Genomic DNA, 17,741 nt, shown 5'->3' with positions numbered 1-17,741 from the left:
TGTGAGCTCCCCGCGGGACAACCTGATCACCTTGTAACCTTCCCAGCGCTTAGAACAGTGCTTTGCACATAGTAAGCGCTTAATAAATGCCATTATTATTATGATTATTATTATTATTACCACAGGACTTCCCAGCACCCTCAAGGACGATGCCACTCTTCACCTCCATTCCAGCCCCCCTGCTTTTCCTGGGCTCGGCTCGCCCCACCTGCTCTCCGGCGTCTTCATCCTCCATTTCGCCCGAGGCCTGGGGCCCCGAGGGACCGGTCCCCTCTGCGTCTCCCTCCGGCTGGGGCTCCGTCTCCCCCTCCTCCTCCTCCTCCTCCTGGGGGGCTGCGGGGTTGGGCTGGGGATGCTGAGAAGAGTCGGGGGGCTCGGGACCGGCCGGAACGGGGGACGGTGAGGAGGAGGCCGGGAGGCTGTCCGGGAGGGAGAAGCGGATACGTTCGTTCAGTCGTATTTATCGAGCGCTTACTGTGTGCAGAGCGCTTGGGAAGTCCAAGCCGGCGACGCAGAGGGGCGGTCCCGACCCGACAACGGGCTCACGGTCTAGAAGGGGGGGACGGACGGGAGCCGGAAGCAGGGAGGAGATGGAAAAGGGGCCAGGGAAACCAGAAATCCCAGTTTAGGCCCAGGACAATCACTCTAACCATGAAGGGTCCCCGGAGGTGGTTCTTCACGGGGGCCAGGGAAACCAGAAATCCCAGCTTAGGCCCAGGACAATCACTTTAACCATGAAGGGTCCCCGGAGGTGGTCCTTCATGGGGGCCAGGGAAACCAGAAATCCCAGCTTAGGCCCAGGACAATCACTCTAACCATTAAGGGTCCCCGGAGGTGGTCTTTCACGGGGGCCAGGGAAACCAGAAATCCCAGTTTAGGCCCAGGACAATCACTATAACCATTAAGGGTCCCCGGAGGTGGTCCTTCACGGGGGCCAGGGAAACCAGAAATCCCAGTTTAGGCCCAGGACAATCACTCTAACCATGAAGGGTCCCCGGAGGTGGTCCTTCACGGGGGCCAGGGAATCCAGAAACCCCAGTTTAGGCCCAGGACAATCACTCTAACCATTAAGGGTCCCCGGATGTGGTTCTTCACGGGGCCCAGGGAAACCAGAAATCCCAGCTTAGGCCCAGGACAATCACTTTAACCATGAAGGGTCCCTGGAGGTGGTCCTTCACGGGGGCCAGGGAAACCAGAAATCCCAGCTTAGGCCCAGGACAATCACTCTAACCATGAAGGGTCCCCGGAGGTGGTTCTTCACGGGGGCCAGGGAAACCAGAAATCCCAGTTTAGGCCCAGGACAATTACTCTTACCATGAAGGGTCCCCGGAGGTGGTCCTTCACGGGGGCCAGGGAAACCAGAAATCCCAGCTTAGGCCCAGGACAGTCACTCTAACCATGAAGGGTCCCTGGAGGTGGTCCTTCACGGGGGCCAGGGAAACCAGAAATCCCAGTTTAGGCCCAGGACAATCACTCTAACCATTAAGGGTCCCCAGAGGTGGTCCTTCACGGGGGCCAGGGAAACCAGAAATCCCAGTTTAGGCCCAGGACAATCACTCTAACCATTAAGGGTCCCCGGAGGTGGTCCTTCACGGGGGCCAGGGAAACCAGAAATCCCAGTTTAGGCCCAGGACAATCACTCTAACCATTAAGGGTCCCCCGGAGGTGGTTCTTCATGGGGGCCAGGGAAACCAGAAATCCCAGTTTAGGCCCAGGACAATCACTCTAACCATTAAGGGTCCCCGGAGGTGGTCCTTCACGGGGGCCAGGGAAACCAGAAATCCCAGTTTAGGCCCAGGACAATCACTCTAACCATTAAGGGTCCCCGGAGGTGGTTCTTCATGGGGGCCAGGGAAACCAGAAATCCCAGTTTAGGCCCAGGACAATCACTCTAACCATTAAGGGTCCCCGGAGGTGGTTCTTCACGGGGGCCAGGGAAACCAGAAATCCCAGCTTAGGCCCAGGACAATCACTCTAACCATGAAGGGTCCCCGGAGGTGGTCCTTCACGGGGGCCAGGGAATCCAGAAATCCCAGTTTAGGCCCAGGACAATCACTCTAACCATGAAGGGTCCCCAGAGGTGGTTCTTCACGGGGGCCAGGGAAACCAGAAATCCCAGTTTAGGCCCGGGACAATCACTCTAACCATGAAGACTCCCCGGAGGTGGTTCTTCACGGGGGCCAGGGAAACCAGAAATCCCAGTTTAGGCCCGGGACAATCACTCTAACCATTAAGGGTCCCCGGAGGTGGTTCTTCACGGGGGCCAGGGAAACCAGAAATCCCAGCTTAGGCCCAGGACAATCACTCTAACCATGAAGGGTCCCCGGAGGTGGTCCTTCACGGGGGCCAGGGAACGAGAAATCCCAGTTTAGGCCCAGGACAATCACTCTAACCATGAAGGGTCCCCAGAGGTGGTTCTTCACGGGGGCCAGGGAAACCAGAAATCCCAGTTTAGGCCCGGGACAATCACTCTAACCATGAAGACTCCCCGGAGGTGGTTCTTCACGGGGGCCAGGGAAACCAGAAATCCCAGTTTAGGCCCGGGACAATCACTCTAACCATTAAGGGTCCCCGGAGGTGGTTCTTCACGGGGGCCAGGGAAACCAGAAATCCCAGCTTAGGCCCAGGACAATCACTCTAACCATGAAGGGTCCCCGGAGGTGGTCCTTCACGGGGGCCAGGGAACGAGAAATCCCAGTTTAGGCCCAGGACAATCACTCTAACCACGAAGGGTCCCCCGGGCGCCAGCGGACACTTGCCGACGGAATTCGCGGGCCTTCTCGACGCTGGAGGTGGCAGAGCCGGGGAGTGGAGGGTCGAAGAACCACCGGGGCCTAAGCGGAGGGGACTTTTCCACATCGCCAGGCGAATGGTTCGGTGGGGGGAGTCCTCACCAGAGCTGCCCAGGGTGGAGGGGGGCTGCAGGGGACGTTGCGGGGAAGTTCTCACCAGAGCCGCGTGGAATCGGCAGAGAGGCAGGAAGCCGGAGCTGGGATACCCTCATAAGCCCGGAGCTTCTCCCTTAGGGCGGCCACCTGAAATGGCAACACCTGGCCCATCAGCTGGCCAAATCCCGGCTCCGCCAATTGTCAGCTGGGTGACTTTGGGCGAGTCACTTCACTTGTCTGGGCCTTAGTTCCCTCGTCTGTATAATGGGGATTAAGACTGTGAGCCCCCCTGTGGGACAACCTGATCTCCTTGTAACCTCCTCAGCGCTTAGAACAGTGCTTTGCACATAGTAAGCGCTTAATAAATGCCATTATTATTATTATCATCAGAGGCCACCACAGTAGCCCCCATCCCGTCGCGGGGCCCGGCCGCTCACCTCGGCCTTCAGCTGCTCGCAGGCGGCGGCGTACTGGCCCGCGGGACCATCCAGGCCGACGACGTTGCTCTTCAGCTGGGAGCAAAAGGGGGGGATCCCCAGAGTTAGGGCGGGAGGGCGGCCGCCCCCTCTCCCCGCGGGCCGCCCGGCCCCGCCCTCCCCGCCGCGGGCACCCACCGAGAACTTGATCTCCTTGGCGCGGTCGGCGTACTTGAGGGTGTTGTAAGTGTCGTCGTAGGCCAGGCCCGAGGGGCTGACGGCGGCGATCATGACGGTGCGGCAGTTCCCGCCGATGGAGTCCTTCAGCAGGCGGGTCAGCTTGCTGTCCCGGTAGGGCACGTGGGCCTTGCGACCCTGGGGGCGGGGAGGAGATCATCGACATTGCCAAGATCCGCCCTTTCAATCAATCAATCAATCGTATTTATTGAGCGCTTACTGTGTGCAGAGCACTGGACTAAGCACTTGGGAAGTACAAGTTGGCAACATATAGAGACGGTCCCTACCCAACAGCGGGCTCACAGTCTAGAAGGGGGAGACAGAGAACAAAACCAAACATATTAACAAAATAAAATAAATAGAATAGATATGTACAAGTAAATAAATAAATAGAGTAATAAATATGTACAAACACATATACATATATACAGGTGCTGTGGGGAAGGGAAGGAGGTAAGATGGGGGGGATGGAGAGGGGGACGAGGGGGAGAGGAAGAAGGGGGCTCTGTGTGGGAAGGCCTCCTGGAGGAGGTGAGCTCTCAGTAGGGCCTTGAAGGGAGGAAGAGAGCTAGCTTGGCGGATGTGGGGAGGGATTGGGGGCATTCCAGGCCAGGGGGATGACGTGGGTCCTCTCCATCCAAACCGCTACCCTGCTCGTTCGAGCTCTCATCCTATCCCGTCTGGATTACTGTATCAGCCTCCTCTCCGATCTCCCATCCTCTTGTCTCTCCCCACTTCAATCCATACTTGACACCGCTGCCCGGATTTTCTTTGTCCAGAAATGCTCTGGGCATGTTACTCCCCTCCTCAAAAATCTCCAGTGGCTACCGATCAACCTACGCATCAGGCAGAAACTCCTCCCCCTGGGCTTCCAGGCTGTCCATCCATCCATCCCCTCGCCCCCTCCTACCTCACCTCCCTTCTCTCCTTCTCCAGCCCACCCCACACCCTCCACTCCTCTGCAGCTAATCTCACCGGGCCTTGTTCTCGCCCGTCCCGCCATCGACCCCCAGCCCACGTCCTCCCCCGGGCCTGGAATGCCCCCAATCCCTCTGCCCATCCGCCAAGCTAGCTCTCTTCCTCCCTTCAAGGCCCTACTGAGAGCTCACCTCCTCCAGGAGGCCTTCCCACACTGAGCCCCCTCCATTCCCCCCGCCTTACCTCCTTCCCTTCCCCACAGCACCTGTATATATGCATATATATTTGTTCGTATTTATTACTCTATGTACTTTACTTGTACATATCTATTCTATTTATTTTGTTAATATGTTTTGTTTTGCCTGTCTCCCCCTTCTAGACTGTGAGCCCGCTGTTGGGTAGGGACCGTCTCTATATGTTGCCAACTTGGACTTCCCAAGCGCTTAGTCCAGTGCTCTGCACGGACTAAGTGCTCAATAAATACGATTGATTGACTGACGGGACGCAGGAGTCACCTCCCCACCCGGGGCGGAGGAGCCCCGGGGAGAGGCCGACCTTGGAATCAGCCAGGGCGTTGAGGACGTTGATGAGGGCCAGCAGCGAGCGGTTGATGTTGGCACCCTCGCGCAGCCGCTGCCCCCTGGCACGGGTGTGGGATGCCCGCTCCGACCCGGCCAGGTCAATCAGGCTCATCTTGGCCAGCTGCAGGGCCTGGCCCCCGCCCGCCCCTCGGGCCTGCTGCCTCATGTAGATCTGTGTCGGGGAGGGAGACGGGGGGGACTCAGAGGCGCGGGGCTCGGCCGTGCCCGCTCACCGCGCCCACCCTGGCACCCCTGAGGACCTGGAAGACGGCGTGAGAGCGGGACGAGGTGGCGTTGGCGTCGGTCGGGTGCTGGGTGCGTTGACGGTTGCCGCGGGCCAACATGTCCAGGAGCTGTTCGGCCGAGGCCGGCTGTGGTGGGGGGGCAAGCTCTGGTCCTCCTGCCACTCACGACCCGCCGCGGTCTCCCCCTCCGCCCCCTCCTAAGCGGGGGTCTCACCTGGTGGTAGGACAGACCCTGGACCACCACTCCCTTGTCGGGGTCCTCGCGGATGGCCAGGGGCCCCTTGGGCTCCAGGAGGTCATGGATCTGCTCGTTGTACACCTGCAAGGAGATGAACACGCGGACCCTGGCGGGGTCGCTCCGCTCTAATCTCCCAGCCCCTCGTCCGGACGGCGGATGGGGAGACTGAGGCCCGGAGAGGTTAGGTGACCCGTCCGGGGTCACGCGGCAAACCAGTGGCGGAAGCAGCGTGGCTCGGTGGAAAGAGCCCGGGCTTTGGAGTCACAGGTTCAAATCCCGGCTCCGCCGCTTGTCACCTCATCCATCCCAGCGCTTAGAACAGTGCTCGGCACATAGTAAGCGCTTAACAAATACCATTATTATTATTATTATCCCAGCACTTAGTACGGTGTAAAACGGGGATTAAGACTGTGAGCCCCACGTGGGACAACCTGATTACCTTGTATCCATCCCAGTGCTTAGAACAGTGCTCGGCACATAGTAAGCGCTTAACAAATACCATTATTATTATTATTATCCCAGTGCTTAGTACGGTATAAAATGGGGATTAAGACTGTGAGCCCCACGTGGGACAACCTGATTACCTTGTATCCATCCCATCGCTTAGAACAGTGCTTGGAACATAGTAAGCACTTAATACCATTATTATTATTATTACTATCCCAGCGCTTAGTACGGTGTAGAACGGGGATTAAGACTGTGAGCCCCACGTGGGACAACCTGATTACCTTGTATCCATCCCAGCGCTTAGAACAGTGCTCGGCACATAGTAAGCGCTTAACAAATACCATTATTATTATTATTATCCCAGCGCTTAGTACAGTGTAAAACGGGGATTAAGACTGTGAGCCCCACGTGGGACAACCTGATTACCTTGCATCCATCCCAGTGCTTAGAACAGTGCTCGGCATATAGTAAAGCGCTTAACAAATACCATTATTATTATTATTATCCCAGCGCTTAGTACAGTATAAAATGGGGATGAAGACTGTGAGCCCCACGTGGGACAACCTGATTACCTTGCATCCATCCCAGTGCTTAGAACAGTGCTCGGCACATAGTAAAGCGCTTAACAAATACCATTATTATTATTATTGTTATCCCAGCGCTTAGTACGGTGTAAAACAGGGATTAAGACTGTGAGCCCCGCGTGGGACAACCTGATTACCTTGTATCCATCCCAGCGCTTAGAACAGTGCTCGGCACATAGTAAGCACTTAACAAATACCATTATTATTATCATTATTATTACTATCCCAGCGCTTAGTACGGTGTAGAACGGGGATTAAGACTGTAAGCCCCACGTGGGACAACCTGATTACCTTGCATCCATCCCAGCGCTTAGAACAGTGCTTGGCACATAGTAAGCGCTTAACAAATACCATTATTATTATTATTATTATCCCAGCGCTTAGTACGGTATAAAATGGGGATGAAGACTGTGAGCCCCACGTGGGACAACCTGATTACCTTACATCTGTCCCACGTTTAGAACAGTGCTTGGCACATAGTAAGCGCTTAACAAATACCATTATTATTATTATTATTATCCCAGCACTTAGTACGGTGTAAAATGGGGATTAAGACTGTGAGCCCCACGTGGGACAACCTGATTACCTTGCATCCATCCCAGTGCTTAGAACAGTGCTCAGCATATAGTAAGCGCTTAACAAATACCATTATTATTATTATCCCAGCGCTTAGTACAGTATAAAATGGGGATGAAGACTGTGAGCCCCACGTGGGACAACCTGATATTACCTTATATCTATTCCTCATTTAGAACAGTGCTTGGCACATAGTAAGCGCTTAGCAAATACCCTTATTATCATTCTTATTATCCCAGTGCTTAGAACGGTGCTTGGCACATAGCAAGCACTTAAATATAATAATAATAATGTTGGTATTTGTTAAGTGCTTACTATGTGCAAAGCTAAGCGCTGGGGTAGGTACAAGGTAATCAGGTTGTCCCACGAGGGGCTCACAGTCTTCATCCCCATTTTACAGATGAGGGAACTGAGGACCACAGAAGTGAAGTGACTTGCCCAACGTCACACAGCTGACAAGTGGCGGAGCCGGGATTTGAACCCACAATCTCTGACTCCAAAGCCCGGGCTCTTTCCACTGAGCCATGCTGCTTCCCCTAAATTAAATAATTAAATAAGGTAATTAAATACCATAATTATTAATAAGATCAATGATTGACTGTTTTTCTCCGAGAGGCCTTCCCTGACTAAACCCTCCCGTCTACATCACCTAGGCATCTATGTTTTGTTTTGTTGTCTGTCTCCCCCTTCTAGCCTGTGAGCCCTTTGTTGGGTAGGGAGTGTCTCTATCTGTTGCCGACTTGGACTTCCCAAGCGCTTAGCACAGTGCTCTGCACACAGTAAGCGCTCAATAAATACGATTAAATGAATGAATGAAGATGCACTTGGGTCTGTGGCCCTTAAGCATTTGGATATTCACTCCTCCCCATCCCCAAAGCGCTTGTGCGCAATCCATCTGTAACTGAGTTTATTGTCTCTCTCCCCCCTAGCTTGTAAGCTCCACGTGGACAGAGATCAAACGGTTGTATTGTACTCTCCCAAGTGCTTAGTACAGTGCTCTGCACACAGTAAGCGCTCAATAAATATGACTAAATGAATGAATGAATATGCACTTGGGTCTGTGGCCCTTAAGCATTTGGATATTCACTCGTCCCCATCCCCAAAGCGCCTGTGCGCAATCCATCTGTAACTGAGTTTATTGTCTCTCTCCCCCCTGGCTTGTAAGCTCCATGTGGACAGAGATCGAACTGTTGTACTCTCCCAAGTGCTTAGTACAGTGCTCTGCACACAGTAAGCGCTCAATAAATACGACTAAATGAATGAATGAAGATGCACTTGGGTCTGTGGCCCTTAAGCATTTGGATATTCACTCCTCCCCAACCCCAAAGCGCCTGTGCGCAATCCATCTGTAACTGAGTTTATTGTCTCTCTCCCCTCTAGCTTGTAAGCTTCATGTGGACAGAGATCGAACTGTTGTACTCTCCCAAGTGCTTAGTACAGTGCTCTGCACACAGTAAGCGGTCAATAAATACGACTAAATGAATGAATGAAGATGCACTTGGGTCTGTGGCCCTTAAGCATTTGGATATTCACTCCTCCCCATCCCCAAAGCGCTTGTGCGCAATCCATCTGTAATTGAGTTTATTGTCTTTCTCCCCCCTAAGCTTGGAAGCTCCATGTGGACAGAGATCTGTTGTATTGTACTCTCCCAAGTGCTTAGTACAGTGCTCTGCACACAGTAAGCGCTCAATAAATACAATTAAATGAATGAATGAATATGCACTTGGGTCTGTGGCCCTTAAGCATTTGGATATTCACTCCTCCCCATCCCCAAAGCGCCTGTGCGCAATCCATCTGTAACTGAGTTTATTGTCTCTCTCCCCCCTAGCTTGTAAGCTCCACGTGGACAGAGATCAAACGGTTGTATTGTACTCTCCCAAGTGCTTAGTACAGTGCTCTGCACACAGTAAGCGCTCAATAAATATGACTAAATGAATGAATGAATATGCACTTGGGTCTGTGGCCCTTAAGCATTTGGATATTCACTCGTCCCCATCCCCAAAGCGCCTGTGCGCAATCCATCTGTAACTGAGTTTATTGTCTCTCTCCCCCCTAGCTTGTAAGCTCCATGTGGACAGAGATCGAACTGTTGTACTCTCCCAAGTGCTTAGTACAGTGCTCTGCACACAGTAAGCGCTCAATAAATACGACTAAATGAATGAATGAATATGCACTTGGGTCTGTGGCCCTTAAGCATTTGGATATTCACTCCTCCCCATCCCCAAAGCGCTTGTGCGCAATCCATCTGTAACTGAGTTTATTGTCTTTCTCCCCCCTAAGCTTGTAAGCTCCATGTGGACAGAGATCGAACTGTTGTATTGTACTCTCCCAAGTGCTTAGTACAGTGCTCAGCACACAGTGAGCGCTCAATAAATACGACTAAATGAATGAATGAATATGCACTTGGGTCTGTGGCCCTTAAGCATTTGGATATTCACTCGTCCCCATCCCCAAAGCGCCTGTGCGCAATCCATCTGAGTTTATTGTCTCTCTCCCCCCTAGCTTGTAAGCTCCATGTGGACAGAGATCGAACTGTTGTACTCTCCCAAGTGCTTAGTACAGTGCTCTGCACACAGTAAGCGCTCAATAAATATGACTAAATGAATGAATGAAGATGCACTTGGGTCTGTGGCCCTTAAGCATTTGGATATTCACTCCTCCCCATCCCCAAAGCGCTTGCGCGCAATTCATCTGTAACTGAGTTTATTGTCTCTCTCCCCCCTAGCTTGTAAGCTCCACGTGGACAGAGATCAAACGGTTGTATTGTACTCTCCCAAGTGCTTAGTACAGTGCTCTGCACACAGTAAGTGCTCAATAAATACGACTAAATGAATAAATGAATATGCACTTGGGTCTGTGGCCCTTAAGCATTTGGATATTCACTCCTCCCCATCCCCAAAGCGCTTGTGCGCAATCCATCTGTAATTGAGTTTGTCTCTCTCCCCCCTAGCTTGTAAGCTCCACGTGGACAGAGATCGAACTGTTGTATTGTACTCTCCCAAGTGCTTAGTACAGTGCTCTGCACACAGTAGGCGCTCAATAAATACGACTAAATGAATAAATGAATATGCACTTGGGTCTGTGGCCCTTAAGCATTTGGATATTCACTCCTCCCCATCCCCAAAGCGCTTGTGCGCAATCCATCTGTAACTGAGTTTATTGTCTTTCTCCCCCCTAAGCTTGTAAGCTCCACGTGGACAGAGATCGAACTGTTGTATTGTACTCTCCCAAGTGCTTAGTACAGTGCTCAGCACACAGTAAGCGCTCAATAAATACGACTAAATGAATGAATGAATATGCACTTGGGTCTGTGGCCCTTAAGCATTTGGATATTCACTCCTCCCCATCCCCAAAGCGCTTGTGCGCAATCCATCTGTAACTGAGTTTATTGTCTTTCTCCCCGCTAGCTTGTAAGCTCCACGTGGACAGAGATCAAACGGTTGTATTGTACTCTCCCAAGTGCTTAGTACAGTGCTCTGCACACAGTAAGCGCTCAATAAATATGACTAAATGAATGAATGAATATGCACTTGGGTCTGTGGCCCTTAAGCATTTGGATATTCACTCCTCCCCATCCCCAAAGCGCTTGTGCGCAATCCATCTGTAACTGAGTTTATTGTCTCTCTCCCCCCTAGCTTGTAAGCTCCACGTGGACAGAGATCAAACGGTTGTATTGTACTCTCCCAAGTGCTTAGTACAGTGCTCTGCACACAGTAAGCGCTCAATAAATATGACTAAATGAATGAATGAATATGCACTTGGGTCTGTGGCCCTTAAGCATTTGGATATTCACTCGTCCCCATCCCCAAAGCGCCTGTGCGCAATCCATCTGTAACTGAGTTTATTGTCTCTCTCCCCCCCTGGCTTGTAAGCTCCATGTGGACAGAGATCGAACTGTTGTACTCTCCCAAGTGCTTAGTACAGTGCTCTGCACACAGTAAGCGCTCAATAAATACGACTAAATGAATGAATGAAGATGCACTTGGGTCTGTGGCCCTTAAGCATTTGGATATTCACTCCTCCCCAACCCCAAAGCGCCTGTGCGCAATCCATCTGTAACTGAGTTTATTGTCTCTCTCCCCTCTAGCTTGTAAGCTTCATGTGGACAGAGATCGAACTGTTGTACTCTCCCAAGTGCTTAGTACAGTGCTCTGCACACAGTAAGCGGTCAATAAATACGACTAAATGAATGAATGAAGATGCACTTGGGTCTGTGGCCCTTAAGCATTTGGATATTCACTCCTCCCCATCCCAAAGCGCTTGTGTGCAATCCATCAGTAATTGAGTTTATTGTCTTTCTCCCCCCTAAGCTTATAAGCTCCACGTGGACAGAGATCGAACGGTTGTATTGTACTCTCCCAAGTGCTTAGTACAGTGCTCTGCACACAGTAAGCGCTCAATAAATACGACTAAATGAATGAATGAAGATGCACTTGGGTCTGTGGCCCTTAAGCATTTGGATATTCACTCCTCCCCATCCCCAAAGCACTTGTGCGCAATCCATCTGTAATTGAGTTTATTGTCTTTCTCCCCCCTAAGCTTATAAGCTCCACGTGGACAGAGATCGAATGGTTGTATTGTACTCTCCCAAGTGCTTAGTACAGTGCTCTGCACACAGTAAGCGCCCAATAGTCAGTCAATTGTATTTATTGAGTGCTTCCTCTGTGCAGAGCACTGTAGTACAGCGCTTGGGAGAGTACAATATTATAATAATGATAATTGCATTTGTTGCAATTATTGCAAATCATAGTAAGCATTTGGTAAGTGCTTACTATGTGCCAGGCACTGTACTAAGCGTTGGGATGGGCACAAGCAAACTGGGTGGGACACAGTCCCTGGCCCACCTGGGGCTCACAGTCTCGAGCCCCATTTTGCAGATGAGGTCACTGGGGCCCAGAGAAGTGAAGAGACTAGCCCAAGGTCACACAGCTGACAAGTGGCGGAGCCGGGACTATAATATAAAAAAAATAATAATAATAATGGCATTTGTTAAGCGCTTACTATGTGCAAAGCACTGTTCTAAGCGCTGGGGAGGTTACAAGGTGATCAGAAGCAGCGTGGCTCAGTGGAAAGAGCCCGGGCTTTGGACTCAGAAGTCACGGGTTCAAATCCCAGCTCCGCCAATAGTCAGCTGTGTGACTTTGGGCAAGTCACTTCACTTCTCTGTGCCTCATCTGTAAAATGGGGATGAAGACTGTGAGCCCCCCGTGGGACCACCTGATCACCTTGTAACCTCCCCAGCGCTTAGAACAGTGCTTTGCACATAGTAAGCGCTTAATAAATGCCATTATTATTATTATTATTATCAGGTTGTCCTACGGGGGGGGGGCTCACATTATTAAACCCCATTTTCCAGATGAGGTAACTGAGGCCCAGAGAAGTGAAGTCAAATAAATGCCATCATCAAGCCCACTGTTGGGTAGGGACTGTCTCTATATGTTGCCAAATTGTACTTCCCAAGCGCTTAGTCCAGTGCTCTGCACACAGTAAGCGCTCAATAAATACGATTGATGATGATCACCATCATCCTCATGGATACAACGATTTGAGACGGTCATGTAGATTCCCAAGGACCTTTTTCCAGCGCTTAGAACAGTGCTTTGCACATAGTAATAATAACAATAATAATGGTAGCATTTATTAAGCGCTTACTCTGTGCAAAGCACCGTTCTAAGCGCTGGGGACGTTACAAGGTGATCAGGTTGTCCCACGGGGGGCTCCCAGCCTTCACCCCCATTTTCCAGATGAGGTCACCGAGGCCCAGAGAAGTGAAGTGACTTGCCCAAAGTCACACAGCTGACAATTTGAACCCACGACCTCTGACTCCAAAGCCCGTTGCTCTTTCCACCGAGCCACGCTGCGCTTACTAAACGCTATCATGATTATTCCCTGCCCATCGATGGATCCAGACACGGGGCCCAGGGGGTTCAGCCCACTAGGATCGTGGAGATAGAGAAGCAGCGTGGCTCAGTGGAAAGAGCCCGGGCTTTGGAGTCAGAGGTCACGGGTTCGAATCCCCGCTCCGCCAACTGTCAGCTGTGTGACTTTGGGCGAGTCACTTCACTTCTCTGGGCCTCAGTTCCCTCATCTGTCAAATGGGGATGAAGACTGTGAGCCCCCCGTGGGACAACCCGATCACCTTGTAACCTCCCCAGTGCTTAGAACGGTGCTTTGCACATAGTAAGCACTTAATAAATTATCGTGGGGGGTTCAGCCCAGGAGTTCCCTAGGATGGTGAAGATGGAGAAGCTACTGTGGCTCAGTGGAAAGAGCCTGGGCTTTGGAGTCAGAGGTCATGGGTTCAAATCCCAGCTCTGCCAACTGTCAGCTGTGTGACTTTGGGCAAGTCACTTCACTTCTCTGTGCCTCAGTTACCTCATCTGGAAAATGGGGATTAAAATTGTGAGCCCCCGGTGGGACAACCTGATCACCTTGTGGCCTCCCCAGCGCTTAGAACGGTGCTTTGCACATAGTAAGCGCTTAACAAATACCGACATTATCATTAGAGAAGCAGCGTGGCTCAGTGGAAAGAGCCCAGGGTCATGGGTTCGAATCCGGCTCCGCCAACTGTCAGCTGTGTGACTTTGGACGAGTCACTTCACTTCTCTGGGCCTCAGTTCCCTCATCTGTCAAATGGGGATGAAGACTGTGAGCCCCCTGTGGGACAACCCGATCACCTTGTAACCTCCCCAGTGCGCAGAACGGTGCTTTGCACATAGTAAGCGCTTAATAAATTATCGTGGGGGGTTCAGCCCAGGGGTTCCCTAGGATCGTGAAGATGGAGAAGCAGCGTGGCTCAGTGGAAAGAGCCCGGGGTCATGGGTTCGAATCCGGCTCCGCCAACTGTCAGCTGTGTGACTTTGGGCGAGTCACTTCACTTCTCTGGGCCTCAGTTCCCTCATCTGTCAAATGGGGATGAAGGCTGTGAGCCCCCCGTGGGACAACCCGATCACCTTGTAACCTCCCCAGTGCTTAGAACGGTGCTTTGCACAGAGTAAGCGCTTAATAAATTATTGTGGGGGGTTCAGCCCAGGGGTTCCCTAGGATCGTGAAGATGGAGAGCTAGCTCTCTTCCTCCCTTCAAGGCCCTGATGAGAGCCCACCTCCTCCAGGAGGCCTTCCCAGACTGAGCCCCTTTCCTTCCTCTCCCCCTCGTCCCCCTCTCCATCCCCCCATCTTACCTCCTTCCCTTCCCCACAGCACCTGTATATATGGATATGTTTGTACATATTTATTACTCTATTTATTTATTTATTTTATTTGTACATATCTATTCTATTCATTTTATTTTGTTGGTATGTTTGGTTCTGTTCTCTGTCTCCCCCTTTTAGACTGTGAGCCCACTGTTGGGTAGGGACTGTATGTGTTGCCAATTTGTACTTCCCAAGCACTTAGTACAGTGCTCTGCACATAGTAAGCGCTCAATAAATACGATTGATTGATTGATTGATTGGAGAAGCAGCGTGGCTCAGTGGAAAGAGCCCAGGGTCATGGGTTCGAATCCGGCTCCGCCAACTGTCAGCTGCGTGACTTTGGGCGAGTCACTTCACTTCTCTGCGCCTCTGTTACCTCATCTGTCAAATGGGGATGAAGACTGTGAGCCCCCCGTGGGACAACCCGATCACCTTGTAACCTCCCCAGTGCTTAGAACGGTGCTTTGCACATAGTGACGGTATTTGTTAAGCGCTTACTATGTGCAAAGCACCGTTCTAAGTGCTGGGGGGGATACAAAGGTGATCAGGTTGTCCCACGTAGGGCTCCCCGTCTTTTCCAGATGAGGGAACTGAGGCCCAGAGAAGTGAAGTGACTTGCCCAAAGTCACCCAGCTGACAAGCGGCGGAGCCGGGATTTGAACCCATGACGTCTGACTCCAAAGCCCGGGCTCTTTCCACTGAGCGACGCTGCTTCGCGCTTAATAAATGCCATCATCATTATTATTATTATTATCATCTTTTAGACTGTGAGCCCACTGTTGGGTAGGGACTGTCTCTATGTGTTGCCAATCTGTACTTCCCAAGCGCTTAGTACAGTGCTCTGCACATAGTAAGCGCTCAATAAATACGATTGATTGATTGATTGATCATCGTGGGGGGTCGCGCTAGGGGATGGGGCTCGTCCCCCGCTCCCGCCCCTGCCCGGGGCGAGGCCGAACCTCCTGGTAGCTGACGAGCAGCCGGCTGGGCTGCTCCTCCCCGCCGTCGTCGAGGCGCCGGTAAAGCTCCCTCATGGTCAGGTACATGATGCCCGGGTCGGCTTCGCTGCCCAGCATGGTGTGCGTCTTCCCCGCTCCCGTGGCGCCGTAGGCGAACACTGCCCGGGGGGAGAGGGCAAGGTGAGTGTCGGCCGGCCCGCTCGGGTCACCCCGGCCCGCCCCGGCCCTCCCACCGGACCGACCCGAGCAGTTGTGCCCGCGGAGGACCCCGTCCAGGATGTCGCGGGTGGCGTGGCGGAACACCTCCTGCTGCGTGGCCGCCTCCCCGAAGACCCGGTCGAAGACGAACCTCCGCTCCTTGCCCTTCTTCCGGGGGCCGTCCCGGCTGCCCGTCCCCCGCGGGCCAGGGCCCCCGGCCTCGGGGTCCAACACGAGCACCCGCTCGCCCACCACCTGCACCACGGGCCGCCGCTGGCCCTCCAGCTCCCGCGGGGTGGGGGGCCGCACACGGACCACCACCGTCACCGTGCCCTCCTCCTCGGCCGTCTCCATGGCGACGGGATGCCGCGGACCTTCGATCCCCACCGGCGGATGAGGGGGTTCTTGGGGGGGGAGCCAGGGAGAGACGTCCGGAAGGCCAGAGGGAATCCGAGTCTGCGGAAAAGGAAAGAAATCCGGGCTGGAAACTCATTCATTCGCGGCTCAGGGGAAAGAACGGGGACTTTGGAGTCAGGGGTCATGGGTTCAAATCCCTGTTGGGTGACTTTGGGCAAGTCACTTCACTTCTCTGGGCCTCAGTTCCCTCATCTGTAAGACCGTAAGCCCCCCGTGGGACAACCTGATCACCTTGCAACCTCCCCGGCACTTAGAACAGTGCTTTGCAATCAATCAATCAATCAATCGTATTTATTGAGCGCTTACTGTGTGCAGAGCACTGTACTAAGCGCTTGGGAAGTACAAGTTGGCACATAGTAAGTGCTTAATAAATGCCATTATTATTATTCATTCAATCGTATTTACTGAGTGCTTACTGTGCGCAAAGCACTGTACTAAGTGCTTGGGAGAGGACAGAATAACAACACACACATTCCCTGTCGTATTTACTGAGCATTTACTGTGCACAAAGCACCGTAAGAAGCAGCGTGGCTCAGTGGAAAGAGCCCGGGCTTTGGAGTCGGAGGTCACGGATTCAAATCCCGGCTCCGCCGCTTGTCAGCTGTGTGACTTTGGGCAAGTCACTTCACTTCTCTGTGCCTCAGTTACCTCATCTGGAAAATGGGGATTAAGACTGTGAGCCCCAGGTGGGACAACCTGATCACCTTGTAACCTCCCCAGCGCTTTGAACAGTGCTTTGCACATAGTAAGCATTTAACAAATGCCGCCATCATCATCATCATCATCACTGTACTAAGTGCTTGGGACAGGACATTATAACAACACACGCATTCTCTGTCGTATTTACTGAGCGCTTACTGTGCGCCAAGCACTGTACTAAGTGCTTGGGAGAGGACAATATAACAACACACACATTCCCTGTCATATTTACTGAGCGCTTACTGTGCGCCAAGCACTGTACTAAGTGCTTGGGAGAGGGCAATATAACAACACACGCATTCTCTGTCGTATTTACTGAGCGCTTACTGTGCGCCAAGCACTGTACTAAGTGCTTGGGAGAGGGCAATATAACAACACACACATTCTCTGTCGTATTTACTGAGCGCTTACTGTGTGCAAAGCACTGTACTAAGTGCTGGGGAGAGGGCAATATAACAACACACACATTCTCTGTCATATTTACTGAGCGCTTACTGTGTGCAAAGCACTGTACTAAGTGCTGGGGAGAGGGCAATATAACAACACACGCATTCTCTGTCATATTTACTGAGCGCTTACTGTGTGCAAAGCACTGTACTAAGTGCTTGGGAGAGGACAATATAACACAGACATTAATAATAGTAATAATAATAATGGCATTTATTAAGTGCTTACTATGTGCAAAGCACTGTTCTAAATGCTGGGAAGGTTACAAGGTGATCAGGTTGTCCCACGTGGGGCTCACCATCCTCATCCTCCTTTGACAGATGAGGGAACTGAGGCCCAGAGAAGTGAAGTGACTGGCCCAAAGTCACCCAGCTGGCAATTGGCAGAGCCAGGATTTGAACCCCGGACCTCAGACTCCAAAGCCCGGGCTCTTTCCACTGAGCCACGCTGCTTAGAGACTGAGGAGTAGACTGTGAGCCCACTGTTGGGTAGGGACCGTCTCTAGATGTTGCCAACTTGGACTTCCCAAGCGCTTAGTCCAGTGCTCTGCACACAGTAAGCGCTCAATAAATACTATTGATTGATTGAGTAGCTAGAGAGGTAGGAGGAGAACCAGCAGAGTCAAATACTGTGGAATTCAGAATGAAGCCCAAGGGTAGACGATATTTCCAGGAGAAGGGTGGGGGCCGCAGTGTCAA

At 52.2% G+C, this 17,741-nt stretch overlaps 1 protein-coding gene across 1 annotated transcript in view; it reads right to left on the bottom strand.

Annotated features, from left to right (window-relative positions):
- The window catches only part of KIF18B (kinesin family member 18B), a 31,793-nt gene extending 15,866 nt beyond the window's left edge, over positions 1-15,927 (bottom strand). Inside the window, 9 exon segments of the mRNA XM_038754613.1 lie at positions 209-419; positions 2,950-3,035; positions 3,326-3,400; positions 3,503-3,679; positions 5,015-5,212; positions 5,301-5,411; positions 5,500-5,604; positions 15,283-15,440; positions 15,525-15,927. Coding sequence (XP_038610541.1) covers positions 209-419; positions 2,950-3,035; positions 3,326-3,400; positions 3,503-3,679; positions 5,015-5,212; positions 5,301-5,411; positions 5,500-5,604; positions 15,283-15,440; positions 15,525-15,834 — 1,431 coding nt within the window. The 5' untranslated portion in view covers positions 15,835-15,927.
- Between the last annotated feature and the right edge of the window lie 1,814 nt (positions 15,928-17,741).

The sequence above is a fragment of the Tachyglossus aculeatus genome, chromosome 11 (assembly GCF_015852505.1).
Source record: "Tachyglossus aculeatus isolate mTacAcu1 chromosome 11, mTacAcu1.pri, whole genome shotgun sequence".
Lineage (NCBI taxonomy): Eukaryota > Metazoa > Chordata > Mammalia > Monotremata > Tachyglossidae > Tachyglossus > Tachyglossus aculeatus.
Note: the sequence above shows the minus strand (reverse complement) of the source record. Positions and strands in the feature narration are given on the sequence as shown.